This window comes from Rhynchophorus ferrugineus, unplaced genomic scaffold (assembly GCF_030347505.1).
Source record: "Rhynchophorus ferrugineus isolate W39M unplaced genomic scaffold, kcgeb_rfMv2 rfM7, whole genome shotgun sequence".
In the NCBI taxonomy this organism is placed as follows: Eukaryota; Metazoa; Arthropoda; class Insecta; order Coleoptera; family Curculionidae; genus Rhynchophorus; species Rhynchophorus ferrugineus.
The window spans coordinates 11,540,737-11,561,379 of NW_027472586.1; the positions used below are offsets into that span (position 1 = coordinate 11,540,737).

The 20,643-nt window shown below is 32.3% G+C and overlaps 1 protein-coding gene across 1 annotated transcript in view; it reads right to left on the minus strand.

Annotated features, from left to right (window-relative positions):
• The window catches only part of LOC143199633 (uncharacterized), a 58,099-nt gene that overhangs the window by 14,543 nt on the left and 22,913 nt on the right, over nucleotides 1–20,643 (minus strand). The window contains exon 2 of the mRNA XM_076409579.1: nucleotides 1,652–1,710. Coding sequence (XP_076265694.1) covers nucleotides 1,652–1,710 — 59 coding nt within the window. The remainder of the gene's footprint in view (nucleotides 1–1,651; nucleotides 1,711–20,643) is intronic.

The window sequence follows — 20,643 nt, forward strand, 5'->3', positions numbered from 1 at the left end:
AGTTAGAGCTTCGTTTAGTTTGGACACTTCGCTAACATTGGACAACTTAAATTTTTTTTTATAAAAATTTTAAAATAATTTTTATAGGAAAAAAGGAAATAAAATATATAAGATAACAAACATAATTTATTTATCAATTTTATATACGACAATAAAATATCTGATAAGAGATATTTCTATAAAAATATGCGATAAACTCTTTTCCACGCCACCCAATCCATTGCCTTCAGTGTTAATGTTATACCAACCGAATAATGACAAATGTTTTAAAGACTTTCCTACAGTTTTTAATGCCTCTTACCCTTTGACATATTCCCATAAATCTCTGATAAGAGTCAAATTTATATTTTTACCAAAAGCAAAGGAGGACTTTTTTGTTCTTTCCACACTTTAGATTTTATTCGATTTTAATGTTGTGCCATGACTATATGATCTATAAGATGTGATTTTTGATGAGATATGCTCAGATAAAGCATTCCATTCTATACCAAATCAATTATATTTTGGACACCATTGAGCTTGCCAACGTAAATGTTCTGCGAAATGTTTGTGACTGTTTTATGCGAATATGTCCCAGACTAATCATATACAATCCTTCCATAACATTACTATTTAACAAGAACCATTGAAAATTGGTTGAACAAAAGTCTCATATATTAAGTATCACAAAACAAATGTAATATAATGTAATTATTTTACTTTATAAAAGTAAATCGATAGGTGAGCGGTAACGAAACTAACACAAAGGGAGAACAAAATGTAAGATAGAATACATTAGAACACGTGTAGGACACGAAAATGACTTCTTCTATTAAAATCAGATCGAAATAGTATTGTAGAGAAACTAGAAATAAATGTAATTTGGAAAATTTACATTTACGGACTAGTAAATTTATATTTTTGATATTCAGCAATCAAATAGATTAGATAAAATTAATACCTTAAATTTGGGCTATATATTAGAGAATTATTTAAGATAAATGGAGGATTGTAAACCATACCTAAAGGAGATACCATATTTTAAAAAATGCACCTAGAACTCTGTTTATATATCGATAGATAAATTATATTTTTTATCAAACATGTTGTTTTATTTTTTTCCTGTTTCCCATTATAATTTTTTTACTGTTAATGTTTTCTATTTAATAATTGTTAATACATCTAGTATACTATGGAAGGCACGTTTTAGATAATGATGTTTACTCATTAAAATGATTCAATAAATCGATGCATAAATAAAATTCAGTTTTTTGCTCTTAAAGTGTCACATTAAACGTTCCATTACATTATTCTACATACTAAAAAGCTTTCTTTAATTTATGATTCTAGTAAATTACGTAATTAACATTAAGTGATATATTAATTGGTTTATTGTATTCTTGGAATACACCTATATTTTGCAAGAACTGGCTACGTCGCAATATTTTTAGTAAGGATTACAAGATTCGCGCTTGCTAAAGTATTGTAGATCGCATGAATAACGTTAAATGGATGTCTGATGAACAAAGAGAAGTAGGGCTCTACAGAAGATTGGATTTATAAAAACTTTTTTTGCTGGGTACCATTTAACATTGACATTTCAATTTCCAATTCCTGTGTTTGATTTGCTCTGATTTGTTTATGTTAACTTGCTCACTCGCCTTCAACTTACCTCACCAGCTGTATCACAGATTTCCAACCCAACGGGTTCATCATCGACTAGTACGTCCACTGCAAAAGAAGAAGAAAAACTATCAGTCTAAAACATAACATTTTTATCTATATATATTTAACATATTTACTTATATGTCTTTATTATACAAATTGTACATTCTTAGAGGCATGACTTAATGTTTCTACAGATTTGCCTCTCAGAACCAGACTACCTAAGTAACATTAAGTATAGTATAAGTTCAAGGACTGTTTATGTGGAGACTGCCTCTGGGCTACCCACTAAACCCCACCCTATCAGCTGATCCAATGACCCTAACTGATACAAAACGTTTGAACAAGACAACTAATGCCAAACGAAAAAATCTTGAGTAGATCCAGGACCACCCAATAACAGGTCAATTGAAAAATCACCGGCCTGATACACAGATGGAGCTACTAGAATTAAATCTATATGTTTTCTAGTTAGCCCCAACCCTCAAAAGATGCGTGTATAAATTTGACAGCAGTCGGATCATTTTTTTGTGAATTATAGCATTTTGAGTGAAGCAACTTTTGTTATTGTGAAAAAAAATTGATAAAAAGGAATTTCGCGTGTTGATATACAATATTGCTTTTTGAAGGGAAAAAATACAGCTGAAGCAAAAACTTGGCTTGATGTCGAGTTTCCAGATACTGCCCAGGAAAATCAACCATCAAGGATTGGTAGGCTAAGTTTAGACGTTGTGAAATGAGCACCGAAGACGGTGAACGCAGTGGATGCCAAAAAGAGGTTGTTACCGACGAAAACATTTAAAAAATCCACAAAATGATTTTGAATCACCGTAAATTGAAATTGAATAAAATAGCAGACACTCTAAAGATATCAACTGAACGTGTACATCATATCATTCACGAATATTTGGGTATGAGAAAGACCTGTGCAAAGTGGGTACCGCGCGAATTCACTTTTGCCCAAAAAGGACGACAACTTGATGATTCGGCGTCTTTGAAGAAGATCAAGCGTAATAAACCCGAGTTTTTGCCTCGATATGTAACAATGGAAAAAACATGGCTCCATCATTTCACTCCGAAGTCCAATCGACAGTTATCCGAGTGGATTGTACACGATGAACCCGCTCCAAAGCGTGGGAAAACGCAACAGTCGGCTGGCGTCTGTATTTTCGGATGCGCATGGAATAATTGTCATTGACTATATTGAAAAAGGAAAGACCATCGACAGCGACTATTGTTATTGAACCGTTCGAAGGACAAAATTTAAAGAAAAAGAAAGTGCTGCTTCACCAAGACAATGCACCGTGTGTAACAAGTCAGTGAAAACGATAGCAAAAATCCATGAATTGGGCTTCGAATTGCTTCCTCATCCACCGCATCGTCTAGATCTGACCCCCAACGACTATTTCCTGTTCTCAGATCTCAAAAGAATGCTCGCTGAGAAGAAATTTTCGTCGAATGAAGAGGTTATCGCCAAAACTGAGGCTAATTTTGAAGTAAAGGACAAATCGTACTACAAAAATGGTATCGAAAAGTTGGAGGGTCGCTATGATCAGTGTACTACCCTTGAAGGGATTTTATGTTGAATAAAAAAAAAACTAATTGTGCCAAAAAATACGTTTTACTATAGTAGGCCGGGGACTTTTCAATTGACCTGTTACATCGACAACAAAACCGGATATCTACTAGAACCAACAATGCTTGCTTATTATGGATTTTTGGAAATTGGCCAAACAGAGTGCAAAATGCTGCAGCTAATCATTCAAGAAACTCAGCGAAGAAAGAAGAATGAAAAAAGATCAATTATGCAACCAAGTAGACAAGTTCTTCAATATTCACCAGAATTTTTCCCATCCAACTACCATTTGTTTCGATAAATCAATCACCACATCTTAGTCACTTTCTTGTGGGATTCGTATGTTACCTGAGAGATGGTGCAAGGTTATCTAAAACAATAGACAATATCTCTAATTTTATCCATTTGGTTAGTTATATAGTTAAATCGGATGATTTTGATATTTTTGTATGAAATGGAATAATACTCCACGAATGTTTTGTCGTATTTTAATATGTTAATTGCTATTTTCAAATAATATACTATAATAAATATAGACAATAGAATAGAACTTAAACAAAGCCTAAAAACTACTGGTAAAACGTAGAGAAGATTAGTCGAATGAAGTTCTACATAAAATAACAGTTTTCCCGTAAGTATTATTGAGTTATTTAGTGTAGACAGACAGAAATCTACTGCTGAAACCCATCAAATACTTTTAGAAACAGAACGTTTGGTGATGTTGCTCCAGCATATCGCTTGCGGATCATCCTCTTGCATGACAATGTTCGACCACATGCTACCTCACCTCAAATATGAAGTTCTACCGCACACAGCGTATTCACAAGACATAGCGTCTTGTGATTACCACTTGTTCAGACGGATGCTGCATGGTTTGGCTTGGAAATGAATGGAATGAATTATTTATTCGCTGTCAAACCAATACCATTCTTCGCGCATACCAGGTATACTGGAAAGTCATTACCGGTTTTTCTAACAGACGTCTTTAGGTTTAAATTGTGATATTATGATTTGACATATATATATATATATATATATATATACGTATATATATAAAAGTCATCGTCTGCTGGTGGAAACGTACAGTGAGTGTGAGGATGAACATTTGAAGATGCAAAACCGCAAGAGTTATTGGATGGAGACCTAACCCAAACACAAAAATAATTGACAGAAGCGTTAAATATGGGCCAATAAATGATTAGCGACCGATTACGAGCAATGGAGAAAATCCAAAAGATGGGAAGATGGGTGTCATATCAATTGAATGGCAGGAAAGTGAAAAATCGAAAAATCGTCGGTGAAATGATGTTTCAAAGGTATGATCGGAAGGAATTTCTGTATTAAAGTCAAAAAATCATGGTTATCATCTGGTGGAGCCGATCGACTCCAAGGTCAAATCGTTTTGGCCGCAAGACAATGCTCTCAATGGTGGGACCAAACACAGAAACTGTCGAAACCTGGTGAAACAATTAATAGTGATCGCTACCGACAAGAATTGATCAATTTGAACCATATGACACTTGACAGCAAGATAACGCGCCGTCTCAGAAAGCAAAACCGCCCAAGAAAGCGTTGAAAACTCTTCCGATGGACGGATGCGACATATTATCGCGCCTGCCGTGCTCTCCAGACCTTGCCCAGTCCGACTATCAACTTTTCACATCCATGGGACTCGAGGATCCAAAGCAGCACTTCGCTAATTTCGAAGAAGTGACAAAAATAGCTCGATGAATGGTTTTACTCAAATAATTTTTTAAGATGTCATCCATGAATTGCCTAAAAGATAGGCAAGCTCTATGGAATCAAATGGCCAATACTTTGAATAAATACATTTTCCATTTTCTTGAAAATCATGCAGTTTTTTAAGAAAAAAACAACAATATAGACCTGTTAATATCGGTATGTTGCTAAAAAGTTGTAGAAAACGATGGAAAATATTTTCATTAATATATATTGTACGAATTCTCGCCCATAAATTAATTTTTTAAAGCAAAAAAAATATCTGATTACAGGTAAGAACCTAATAACATAAAGTACATTTGCTGAAAAACCGGTAAAAGTATTTTCATAAAAACGAAAGGGCATTTTCTGACCTGAAGTCAGCATCGAAACTTTCCATCCAAACGCACCCACTTTTACAGTGACTCATCAAAGACCTTTCCTCAATTTCCTTCTTTTAACGAACATTTTTCGCGAACCCCAGCAAATTCTTTCGACGACCTTCGGCATATCCGAATAGTTTACCAATCGAACGTCATAAAAAATTCACCGACTGCTTGATCCTAGAGCTGGTGACCTTGACAAGGCCAAGTTCATTCCGCGAGGCGCGTTATAAATAATGTAACGCTTTTTAATTTATTTTTAAACGACATCCGACTTGTCGGCACGTCAATGAATAATGTATAGGTGTAGACGAGCCGAAATAAGAGCAGAGTCCTCCGAAAGTCCTCTCGAAGGCGCCGAGGTCGCGGCTGTATATCGGAATCGACGAAGGTTGATCGGAACAATGGGCAGGATTCGTTGCTCGTTGTCATTGAGGATCGAGGCAGCGCCCTCTAATGAAGAAAGAGTGTAGAGGCGAAACAAACTCACTGAAAATCGTTCGTTCATCAGATTATTATAAAACAAGACGATGAACACAGTGAACTACAGCAGATGAATAAAATAACATGAACACCTGGCATATAAACAATATTTATTGATTAATAAAGTGTAGAACCACCATTTACCAGGTGTACCGGAAAGTCATTATCGGTTTTTTTTAACAGATGTCGCTAGGTAGTCGCTAAGTATGCGATGATGTTATGATTTGACACATAGAGACCACTCAAAGTTTCTTTGTACATACGTCATCAAGATGTTTAATGTAAGTTATGTACAAAATAACTTTGAACAGACTATATATATATATATATATATATATATATATATATATATATATATATATATATATATATATATATATATATATATATATATATATATATATATATATATATTATCGCAGAACATCCCCATAACTGAATTCAATAGGCCCATATAAGTTTTAATAATTGCTTGTACAGCGGTAATCCAAATAACCAATACATATTTTTTGTATTTCAATTCAAGGTCATTTCTTTTGGATATGCTCCATCCAACCAAGTTTTACATCAAGATTAATTACTAAAGATATGTGAAAGCCAAATTAATATTTTACATACTATATAAAAATAATCTTAGCTCAAGACTGATCACCGACCGCACTACAGAAACAAATTAGGTGGTCTAGCATCGAATTTGGATCCATTAACGCTAAAGCACTAGAAATTATCAAAAACGATTACCAGACGTGACTACTAGATTCGTTTATATGTCCGCTAGCTGTTAATTACAGTACATCGAGTATAATAATCTCGTAAATCTTTAAACGTTACCTTGCTTGATATAAAGGCCAGTTTTTTTTTCTTTCGCAAACCGTATAAGGAAATGTGTTTCACAAAAAAAACAGCTTAATAATTAGAAAGTACTGGTACTAGTGTAGGAACCGTATACACTACCCGGTGGATACGTAAAATACAATCAATTCTTCGGTGGATATAAAGCGGCTGATTGTTCCATGGTTTCAAGCAAAAAATAACAGCCTTGTAATGAAGGTAGGTTCTTCAATGAGTTTATGATCTTTTTTACATTCAACTGTTCCAAAATTTCATAAAATTAATCTAATCTTCTTAATCTTTTATCAAAAAATATTGATGCTAACACCAGGTCTATTTCAGGATTACAGCTAGTTAGCTAAACAAAACTAAATCACCCGATTAGAACCATAGGGATAGAATCGGGTCTCATCTATAGTAATCAAACTACACAGAAAATCTGTATAATTGCCTTTAAAACAGCACTGAAATGTGTTCTTTTCATTTTTAATGAATCCTCATATAAGAAGCAACAAATGGAACATTAAATAAAAAGCAGAGCACTTTGCTGAACATCTAGAAAAAGTGTATACTCTCAATCAAGAACAGACAAGTTAGGTTATAAATAATAATAATAATAACTTAAAAATGGTATCATAATAGTTACCCCAAGAGTAAATCTAATCGCTGGAGTAATATTAAAATAATTGCCTAGAATAATCATAACAAAATGTACCTAATTATTGCACACTGGAAACCAAAGCCGAGAAAATCGAATTCAGTCAGGAGACAAAGGCAATTATGAACCTAATAACGAAATCTCGGATTATTAGTTCGGATTCAGACAAAAACAATCGTCAATCGGTCAGATCCATAGAATATCGGACAATGAACAGTAAAAAACAAACAAATATCCTTTGTATATTTCCTATAGATTTGTAGCACAAGCCTTGTACACAGTTTGGTATGAAAGTTTAATATATATGTTCGTAACATACGTTTTTGGTTCCCAAATATTTTGAACACTTTTATAACAAATCAGAACTTTGTTAAAAAATTTAAAAATCGAACTTTCCTTCTAAACCAAAGAAGACAAAAATATTGCAGATCTGCACCTAACTTAACGAATGATATAAGAATTCAAAAATCTAATACAGAACTAAATTATTTATAAAATAACTAAAATTAACATAATAGACAGATAATAAATGAGTTCACTGTTTCTGTATGTGTTACCAACAAAGATCAAACAATCCCACCACGTGTTAAACTTAAAAGGACATATCAAACTGTATGACTATGTCATATGACCACATCATATAAAAATAGTACCAAACATTTAGATTTGTTGGAGGTGACCTTGGATATTATATTAAAATTCAAGAAGAAAATCCAAAATGTGAATTCACAATAAGGTTTTAATTTATAATCTAACCAAAACGTAAGACTGTCCATAGTCAAAGAAGGAATCAAAGGTATCGTCAAGAACACAAAACCTGTTTACACCTCAATGAAAACCCAAAGAAGACAGTCCAGTCTGATGAAAAGGCTTGATAAAAAATTAATTCAATATGAATTAAACTAAGATCATTGATGTTGATCGCTCATTGTTCCTCATCCTTACCTCATTGATATTGACGTTGTTTGAACAGACTAATTATAGAAGATTATATTTCTCGTTAGACTGCTTGTATGGACGATAAAGTTCAATGAATCTATAGAAATAAGAAAAAATTTAAACAGAAGAAGATGCCGACTTTTTTGTGTAAATATTATCTAATAATGGTTACGATAAAAAATATAGTAAACAAACGCAAGGTGGTGCTTACAAGCCTTATCTCTATTAATCATCCTCTTAATCGAACTGCTGTTTACTCGAGATTTATTATTTAATCTTTGAAAAAATATATAACAACGGCTTACAGTTTTATTAAAGAAGTAAATAAGTCTAACGAAAATAATTTGGGTTTGAGTCAACATTGTTGTTGAGAGAGACAGAGACTTACAATTGATCGCCCAAAAGCTCCCGTTATTCAAAACTTTACTACTTGTCATTTTACTGAAGTATAAATAATATAGGGTAGACCAAAAGTTCATTAACATTTCCTTAGAAATAAATACCCAACGTCATGAATAAATAACTGTTTATTGTATTTTAATGCGCCAACATATTGGCCGTCTGATAGAAATAAAATTTCCGATACTACAGAGTTTTGTGTTACAAAAAATATTGACACCAAAACGTGCAAAGCTAAATCATGCTTCGATCTATCATCTGATCACTCACCCGTTATTATAACAATGAACTCAAATATTCTCAACAAAATAAAATCTCCTTCTTTGCATACCACCAAAACTAATTGTCCATTATTTAGAGAGAATTTATACAGTTTAATATATCTAAATTTATCTCTCAAAGCAGAAAGAAATACAGAAATACAACAGGCCGCATAGTACGCAACCTCTAATAGGTTAATTATATTTCATCTACAATTAAACAAAAAAAAATTGCCAAAAAGAGAAAACCTGGCAACAGCAGAAAACAAGAGAAAATTTAACAAGGACACAGAAGAGTTGAAAGGGCTAAACAATAAGAAACAAAATGAAATAATTCAAAACTATTTAGAAAACCTAACGCCAACTGATGCAACGGAATATTCTCTCTGGAAAGTAACAAGAAAGATTAAAAAACTTCAACAATATAATCAACCCATTAAAATTGACAACAATACCTGCGCTAGGAATGATAAAGATGAAGCGGAAGTCTTCTCTAAACATTTAAAATAAATCTGAAATAAGTCTGAAATATCCGCAACAGAAAAAAATAACATAGTTGACTTTCTTAACACTCCGTTTCAAATGGATATGCCACATGAGAAACTTAATATTTATGAAGTAAAACAAACAATACATAAAGAAATTAATTCCAAAAAAAAGCTCCTGGTTCTGACCTAAATACTGAAAGAATCTTAGAAGAGCTCTCAAAAAAGTCAATTACTTTCCTAGCACTTGGAAAGTGGCTCAAATCATTATAATTCTTAAACCTCAAAATCAGAAGACATCTCCTCTTATTGTCCTATAAACCTGGGATCTCTAAATTATTCGAAAAACTGTACATTAAGACACTTAAATATCGCAGAGGAGATAAATATTATACCAGACTTTTTCCGTAATAAACACAGAACCATAGAACAAATACATAGATTAGTCAACCAAATTAACAAAAACTTAAACGATAAAAAATATTTCCCCGCTGCATATCTCGATATTTTTCAGGACTTCGACAAGGTGTGGAACACTGGACTGCATGTTAAATTGAAAAAGCACTTTCAATTGCTGAAATCGTACCTCACAGACAGACATTTTATTGTCAAACAGGGTGATGAATACAGTGACCTACACCCAATATATTCGTGTTCTTGGCCCATTGTTATATCTATTGTATATATCTGACCCACCGACCCTAAGAAACACTACTGTTGCAACATATGCTTACGATACAGCGGTTTTATCATTACACGAGGATCCAATATGATCCACAAGAAACCTCCAACTTCATCTTAACGAAGTCGAATTGTGGTTGAAAATGTAGCGTATCAATGGGACAAAATCTACCCATGTGACATTCACCCTTTGCAGAAGAACACGTCCCTCAATAAAATTGAATAATCATGAACTTCCGCAAGCAGACAACGTTAAATAACTGGGAATGCATTTCGATCGACGTTTGACATGGAAAAAACATATTGTGACAAAATGCAAACAGCTTGGGCTTAAACTAAACCAAATGTATTGACTGATAGGGCGTAAATCTAAATTACCATTAGATAACAAGGTTTTGCTGTATAAGTCAATACTTAGGCCCATTTGGATCTATGGTATTGAACTGTGAGGTACTACTAGCAAATCTAACATAGATATCCTCCAGAGGTTCCAAGTGTTGCGAGTCATCGTCGATGCTCCATATTACGTGTCCAACAAACTGATTCAGAACGATATCCCCATAGAACCCATAACGAGTGTGATTCGGAGTGTTAGTGCGTAGTACTCTGAAAGACTATTAGTGCATCCCAATGCACTCGCCAAACAGTTAAATTTGCGCGATGACAATGTAGTGCATAGACTCAAACGCAAACTACCATACGAACTGATTAATAGGCACATATAGTGAGATTTAATAATCTCTAGAATAAGCTCGAATAGTTTTTAGACTAACTTGCTTGCCCACTGGCAGATTGTTGACGTTCTAGCAGATTAATAAAAAAATGTTTTTCAAAAATTCTCTTTGGAAGAAATCTAATTTTCCAAGTTTAGGATTATTATCAATCTTTGACCTAAACCTTGATGAAATGCCGCTAGAGTCAGTAATAGCGTGATATGTTACCCCATCTTGTTGAAGCCAAGGTCTTTGAATTATGTGAAGGTCTGTAAATTTGGCCACGAAAAAGTTGTGGTATCACAACGTATCGCTCAGAGCAACGTATTGCTCAGAGCTTAGAGCAACATGCTGTTCAAATATTATTGGCCAATTCTGTATGTTCCTTTTGACGTCTGAGGGTTCACAAGTTTAGTAATTAATCAATAAGAGAAAGTTTTACTTTGCTTGTATGGTGAAGTTAATCAATCTACATATCAGAATAATACGTGAGCATTGCAAAATGCCTAAAACACCACTAAATCCCACTCCACTATTTGGATACTTCCGTCTTCACGAATATATTAAAAAAAACTAAAATTAGTTCGCATAAAAATTAAAAAAAATTACATTAAAACAATTATTTTTTACAAGATCCAAATGTATTTTTAAGTATAAAATCTGTGGTACATCACAATCTTAAGATAACAATATAAATATATAAATAACGATATAAATAATAATAATAATTATAATGAAAAATATATAATGTTATATTTTTATAAGTAACTTTGTTTTGTGTGCAGTCAATTTTAAATTTCCGAAAATTGTGCCCGTTCTTATAGCAAATTCGTCAGCGTTGATTTACTTCATCTAAAGTCTTAACGAATAAATGCCGTCAATTGACGATGATCTTTAAATAATTTATACTGAATTCATGTAACATTTGACGCAAGTAATACAATTTTATTTTAACCGCCGTGCATTACCATCATTCCGATTCACGACAAATATATGACACCCTATGTTTACTTGCCATTTTTGTTGTTTGCGTTTAACAAACAAGTTGTTTAGCGAAAAAAAACATGTTATCTGTTACAATGTTATACAATTTTATCAAACCTTTCGCATTTTCACATGATTGCATTTTATAAATGAACTGAATGAATGAATTATAAGGTATCTCTGTTTACGACTTCATTAAAAGTAATGCCAACATTTAGATTTAGACTTTTCAAACACTGCACGAATATTTTCAAAACAAATAATAACTCAATGGATTATTAATAAATAAATATTGCCTATATGTCATATTATTTTACCCATCCCCTGGTATATATGTCAGGTGTCAGTTATAAACGGAATCTAAAAAGAGAAAAACGTAATTACATAGTTTTCTATATCTCTAAGTACATATTAACAAGAACGTAGATCCATTTTTTACTTTGTAAACAGTCCAAATACTTAGTCATGACCTGACTGACCAGACCGCTCTTACTACTAATTGAATCATTAAAAGATCACCTGAAATATCAGGACTTAAACCGGCAGCTGTGATCTAAATATAGCGTATGACAATAATAATAACTGCTAAAAGCAATATCAATAATACAAAGGTTGAACCTTGGAAAAAAACAGAAGGAAAAGTGATATTTATCTTAATTGTTGCGCATGACTCATTGATTAATATTCATAATTATGCTAAAAAAGCAGGAATTCTCCTGCTTTTTGTGTTGAAAGGTAACAGGTATCTGTGGGAACTTGAATGACAATGATAAGCGTGTAAGGTTGATGTCTTGACGCCCACCAGTACATTTCTTTTTTGATATATTTACTAATAGTTGATTAAATTATGAGTCACTGTCTTAACTTACCTTTTCTTCCTGTTTTTCAAGCAGTTATCATCGAAGACACCAGAAAAAATATCGGTATTTTACAAAACATATATCAATATTCTTAAGAATAAATAAAAATATTGATATATCGGCACAAAATATATGATATTTCTTAAACATTTTAAAAATTAGCAATATTTTTAATAAAGCTTTAAACTTAAATATCAGTTTTACAGGTTTATTAAAAATGCTTAAAAAGTTTTTTAAAATGCTTAAGAAATATGTTTAATTTTTACCTAATAAAAATCAATTTATCCATCGAAGAAATACTAAAATCGATATATCGATATTTTACAACATCACTACTACTAAGCATCCGAATAGTTGGAAAAAATTATGTAAAGTATGTCTCTGAGTTTTTGCGATCTTGGAAGTTCTTAATCAAAAAGATACTGGAATACTTTAGGTAGAAACAGTGCTATTTCGAATATATTTAAAGGCAACTGGCGGATGAAGGTACAATCAAAACTCTTTTTGTAACAACTACGACGGTAGCTGTCCAGACGGTAGAACGACCATGTATAGTTTATTCAAAGTTTTTTTAGTAATGCGTCTTGGATATTTGTGACGTCGAAATATTGCGATGTTGCCGAATTAACTCTGAGTTTTAGTTCAGTTTGGCTTTGACATACAAAAAAATTCTAATCCAAATAAAATAATTGAACAAAAATGTTATTAAATATAATTTATTTTAACATTATAGCATATCTGAAAACTACCGTTAATTATACAGCCACAATAATTTATAGGTAAGAGTTAAAATATCTTATCACTATAGCTTTCAAGAATTGTTCACACATCTGACAGCCGGTTGCCGTCTGGTTGTCAGATGTACGCTAAATTATTCAAAATATTAGTTATAATTATTACATGTTACAAACCGGCAAACATTATTTTAGCCCTTTATTTTGATAAATTTTAAGTCCCTCCGTAATATATCATATTACTTTGTTTGAAAATGCCGAAAACAATAGATATTCAAGGTCACAAATTGATTGCGGCTTTAATAGGTTATTTCGAAAAGGAACGAGATAACGGAGGCCCCCTTTTGCTGGTAAATTCCGTTAGAGAAGTAATTATTGATGATATTAAATAATATAAGTCCCTACAATTTTATTTAAAATGTTTTTAGAGGGTTGCTGCCCCTCTAAATATTAGTGCAGGTACTGTGAATAACATCGCTTACAAAATGAAGAATAATACGTTAGATTCATCCAAGAAAATCCGTCCACATACAAAGTGGGTGACGAATCTTGACAATCTTGATATTGGCTCTATTCGAGACCAAATATACGAAATGTATAAGAACAGTAAGTACACAAACTATTTTATTGTTCTAAACATAATGTAGTAAAATTATTTTAGAGAAAATTATCTGTCTGAAAAGTATATATAAAAGAATTAGGGACATACAGCTTTTTGATGGATGTAAGACATCCTCTTACACACTCTTACAGGGCATAGGGTTTAAATGGTGTAAAGATAACCCTCGGAGAGGTTTAATAGAACTACCAGACATTACCTTGAAAAGAATAAATTTTTTAAAGGCATAAAATAGGACCAAGGAAGATAAACTATTTGAATTTGTGAATCTTGATGAAACTTGGATATTTCAAAATAGTTCATTGTGGCACTCTTGGCAAGACGGTAACAAAAAAAAGTGTAAAGATAATAAAAATTGATGGAAAAAGGTAAAAGTTACAATAGCATTCGGTTAGGTTTTGTTGATCATTATATTTATTAATAATTAATTGCAGATATAACCGTAAAAAATGGTATTGTAGGGCGTGAAAGATTTGTGTGCACAGATATGATTGTAATTGTTCAAAATTAAACATGAGCATTTGGTTACAACATATAAGGAGAGAATGAATACTAACTGTTTTGTAAATATGGTAAATGCATTAGACAGAATTCAGTGATTAATTTTATGAAGAATGCTGTACACAGATAGTAGCAGAAGAAATAAAATATACAGTGATACTAAGATGACTTGACAAGTAAACACACCATTGAAGGAAACAAGAACTAAACGGAAAAAGTAAATATGCCCTCGAATGAAAGTAAAATACGTTTCTCAGATATACAATTGTTAATTAGGTGGATTGGGCCTCCAGGGGGATACCACTACATAAAAATGCGCGCCTAGAGACTCTATCTTATGGATAGTGTGGAAAAGAGTTAAATGTAAACAAAAGAAATCTAACCTACAAACTATTATGGCTGTGTCTTAATTGTTGTTTTAAGTACTTCGATATTATATGTATTAGTTGTACTACAATGTTAAAATAAATTATGTTTCATAATATTTTTGTTCAATTATTTTATTTAGATTAGAATTTTTTTGTATGTCAATGCCAAACCGAACTAAAACTCAGAGTTAAATCGGCAACATTGCAATATTTCGACGTCACAAATATCCATGATGCATTACTAAAAAAACTTTGAATAGATTATATATCCCTGTGGACGTTTCTTTAGGAGAGAGGTGTTACGTAATGCTGGTTACGCCCCTAATTATCGTGGTCATTTGATTTAAAACTACCTGAATGATGAACGAGTGAGACAGGTTAGTCACTGTCCCTTTGTATCACCGTTCAACAAGTCCGTAAAATAAGAACAGTTTTGTCCAAGTAAATTAATTGTTTTACAATTAGTACAATATTAGCTATTTGTTTTAAGGACATTTAAACACCATGAATGAATGCACACATTGGGCGATAAGCTCGAGGCAACGCGTGACAACGCTGATATCGCCCCGAACGCAAAACAACGGCGCATCGCGTACTTAATCCGAAACGGAGGTGCGACCGACATCATGTCATGGTCCCTTATTCATTATCGAGGTAATAAAAGTGGCGCCTTTGCCATTATTATCGCTACACCTATGAGTTTAGACATGATTATATTGTCAATAAAATAAGTTGTATGTATATAAATGGTTTCATTAAATGCGATCATAATTCTAAACATAACAAGTTAGTTAACGCGATATGGATCGTTGATGTTTGAGTTTTGAGTCCATTAATTCATTCTATTATCGTTTCCGAAGAGAATTTAGAGTATCAAACCTATTTCGGTCGAAACTCAGCAAAGTAGTATCCTGCGACCTCTCCAACATCGATTCCATACTGCCGATATCTAGATAAACAAAAGAAACAACACTTGAAACATTTGCCGACAACAGAGTCAACCTGTAAAAATATATATCTCTTGCTAAGTGTTACAGAAAACTGAACACATCCCTTGAAGAATACCCAATCCCTAATTTTAATGTTAAATTAAAGTAGAAACATGACGTTAGACAAATAATAGAGATAGATGCTTCTAACTTGTCCTAAAATCACAGATGTTGGTTTATCAGTGGATTATAAAGCCAATTTGGACTTATTTGGTTTAAATATAGGGTTGCACTAAAACATCAAACCAATTTAGTAATGGGCTAAGCTTATCGTTACGAAGCCAACACGATGACCTCGAAATCATATTGATCCAAGAAGTTATTCTTTTAGCCTTAGAGCATGCCAAGGAAATCTGAAGATTGAAACGAACCAAACTACACGAACTTGTATAGTATAAAGTATGAAGTATTATTATCAACTAAGGTGGCGAAAATAAATTTAAAAAATCAAGAAGGAATAATACAAATTGAACAAATGGAAATAAAATAAATCATAAACAAGAGTGGCAACATTAAACAGTTTATGAGGATGGAATAAATATGAATCATTAATAGAAAATAACTTATTAAAGAAATATGAAAAAAAAGAAAATGTTTTCAGATTTTCATGTAGAACAGACAAAATAGTGGCAATAGATAAAAAGGAAAACCAGCAAGAATGCAAAACTGATAAAGGAATAACACTACAAAATCCAACTTCTGAAAAATAAGATATTAGTGTCGGTAATACAGAGATCACTACACCAAAAGACTAAACTGAAAATAGAAAGTTATTGATGTAGATTCGTAAAAGAAAGATCAAAAGTGATAAATTAATTGACGTAATGTGTACCATATATCAGCTAAACTATCATATGTACTAGTAAAAAATATTTACAACAGAATGACATAAACAAGCAATGAGGATAAACAAAGCAGTGAAATAAGGATTATAAAAAAACACAACCATAGTGAGAAAATGAAACAAGACAAGCTTAAATATTTAGAAACTATAGTATTAGGAAATAGAGACAGAAAATAAAAATAAAAGAAAGATAAAATAGAAGACTATTGAACAGTAAATATATATTTAAAAACGATAAAAATAAGAATATATGAGATTCTAAAAAGACAAACATAATACAGAGCACAAAGAATAATAACGATAATTAGGGAAATAAAAAAAGTAGATATAGTAAGGAAAATAAAACAGCAAATAGCCAAGTGCTTGGGACTTGTACTGAGAAGCGACTAGAAAGAAATTATAAATTACAAAGATTGAAATCAATTGTTTCAACGAATCCCTCCAGAGACGCCAAATATTCGAGAAAAAGGCTATACCCAATCACGGTTCATTCACACATCTTTCAGGTCTATCTAGTTCAGATTTTCTTTGGCGCTATTTAACTAAAACACAATGGAATCGACACTTGATTCATTTAGGGAACTGGTGACGCAAATTCAATCTTATCAGGATTACGGCGTGACTGACGCCAGGAATCTGAGAATGTTATCCAGGTGATAATCTGTCCAACAATATTTGATCGTCAGATATAAAACATATATGAGCATAAATCCCAAAAGATTAACTAATCTCAGTAATGAAACAAGTATAAAATAATCAATTACTCAACAATTCAATAATGATTATGATAAATGATCAATTTACACTATAGAAGCTGAAAATTTGATGACTGAATTAGTCACGCCGAAAGAGCTAACCAAAGTTATTAAAACTGACATTAACCCCAGGAAATCACCACAACAGGAGAATTACTGCAAAAACTACCAAGAAAGGGAATTATAAAACTCACCAACTTGATCAATACTGTATTTAGATTAAAACATGTCCTAGGCATTTGGAAAATTGCGGAAATTATAATGATCCCAAAACCTGGGAAGTCACCAAACGAAATAAAAGCCTATAAGGTTTTTGAAAAACTGCTGTGAAAAGAATAAAACCGATCATAGAGAGAAAAAAGCTAATACCAACACACCAGCTTTGGTTTATTAAGAAGCATTCAACAGTTGACCAGGTCCACAGAATAACAGATGTTATTGAAAAAGCCAACGAAAGTAAAAAGTAGCAAAAAGTAAAAGTATGCTTAGCTATATTCTTAGATGTAGCGCAAGCCTTCGATAAGGTTTGGCATGAAGGCCTTTTTCATAAACTACAGAAAATGCTACCAAAACAACACACCGAACTACTAAAATCATACATTACAACCAGAATGTTTAGAGTCAAACAAGAAGAAGCTTACTCTACAATAAAAGAAGCTAAAGCAGGTGTACCACAAGGAAGTATACTGGGACCAATGCTTTATTTACTCTACACTTGTGATATACCACAAATGGAGAATATTTCGATGGCTACTGCGATGATACTGCTACTGCTACTGCTATGATACTGCGATTATAGCTGTCGGAGACAATAGTGAAGAAGCCTTACGAAAATTACAACAATTAGAACACAAGGCAACTGACAATATAAATAATTTGACACAAGCTTGGAAAATAAGAATTAATGAAAGTAAATCTGTACATGTGCACTTCACCTATAAACAGACCGTGCAAGCACCAATAACATTAAATAATACTATCATTCCATATAGCAACGACGCTAAATATCTTGGAATGAATCTGGATGCAAAACTTCGCTGGAAGGAACATATAAAGAAGAAAATAAAAGAACTGGAATTGAAATATAGGAAAATGTACTGGCTAATTGGAAGAAAATCACAAATATCAGTACATAATAAATTGCTATTATATTAGCAAATAGTGAAACCTATATGGACATATGAAGTTCAATTATGGGGATGTTCTGCAAAGAGTAATATAAATAAAATGCAAATCTTTAGGATTATTAAATACTATAGGATTGATTATCTACATCGAGACCTTCAGATACCAACAATCAGTCAAAAAATCAAGAGAATTGCAAGGGGGCATGAGGAAAGACTCCATTCTCATACTAATATTGAAATATTGCAACTTTTGGATACCAGCAGAACAGGACACAGACTCAAAAGAATCAAACCATCTGATTTTGTGTAGTGTTGTATAGTGAAGGTGCATATAATAAAAAATACAGCAGTGACATGTATAAACATTATTTCACCAGAGACTGAGATATGATTTAAGTTATCGTAAAGACAAATTGTAGGTTAGTCAGAAACGACTAGTAACAATGTAACAATTAAATAATAATAATAAAAAAATTACACTAATCATCTGTTACTGTAATCAAGAAATATCATAATAAGATGTAAAAATCCAGTGTGTCCAGGCCAAACTGTCATCGAGGAGGTTTATTCCATGATTTTGTGTTACAATAACTGCTTCTTCGTACCTTTTACAACAATAATTCAACAGACAAGGGGAATTACTACGAAATAGCAAAATAATCCAGCTATTTTATGATCATAGCAGTACATTTTTTATGATCATAGTTTACAAAATGATACAGCACTCCGAACGCTACTGCTAAGCAAGCAATACGTCCACGACTAATAGCAGTGTAAAATAAATTGAAAGACCCCATAAGCATATTTTAATATAATAAGTATCCGTAGCGCCAGCATTGCTTCCAAAAGGCCGTAACCGCTGAGAACGGAGATAAAAAAGCAATTAAAAAAACATCGGGTATCGATTTATATCGACGGGAACCAATGACCGGCACCACTAGTCCAGTCAGATTTGCTTAGAATCCGTTAGTTTCCTTTTGACTATGGTTCAAACATACATCAGTAATAAAATATTTTTAACAAAAAAAATTGAACCGGCTTCAAAAAATAAGCAAGGAACTCACTAAAAATTAAAAAATAATCAAACTTAGATTTTTAACACAAAAAAAAGCTTTTAAAATAAAATATGTACATAATAATCGTTGCAATGACTGAATAAAAATAAACAAAAACTTTATTTAACCTATCTACTACACTTATTTTATATTCTAATATATATATACACAACATTTAGCTTAATACCTACCTAAACCTATTTATCTATTTACAATATTATTTTAATTACAACAAACGGATCAGTTCCAAGTCGTTGCCGAACACAATTATATTAATTTAGATTTTTTTGTTACAAAATTATATTATTATTTTTGTATTGTTTCAGCTTTATTTTTATTTGGTTATTTTTTTAATTTTTAGTGAGTTTCTTATTTTTTGAAGAATTTTTTTTGTTAAAGATATTCTATTTTTTTGTATTTAGTGTTAGATATTTACTTACTTAGATTTTACTTATAAAAATCCTCTAGTTTTGAGTTTAAATGGTACTACTCAACTATATCAAAACAGCTCAAAACAAAAAAGAAGACGCACATATAGAGACTTCAACCAGCTAGCTAACATATATAATACAGGAGATAGACAAAATAATGTGAACGCCAACATTGCTTCCGTGATAATAATACGATGCGTATGTATTGCTCAGTTTACATGCCAAGTCTTGTAGTTATATTTCAGTGTATTATACGTCTTGTTCTGTGACGATTAAAACAAAGCCAACGCTATGCTGTGAAAGAAGTGGTGCAACAATCATAAAACATGGACACCTTATAATTGAAAAAATGTGGTAAGGTCCATTGAATCATCATTTACTGTTTACTGTTCGAATGAATATCTCGATCCCTCAAAAGATGCGTGTATAAATTTGACAGCTGTCGGATCATTAGTTCCCGTGTTGATAAAATCTTACTTTTTGAAAAGAAAAAAATACAGTTGAAGCAAAAACTTGGATTGATGCCGAGTTTCCGAGCACTGCCTCAGGAAAATCAGCCATCAAGGATTGGTATGCTAAGTTTACACGTGGTGAAATGAGCACCG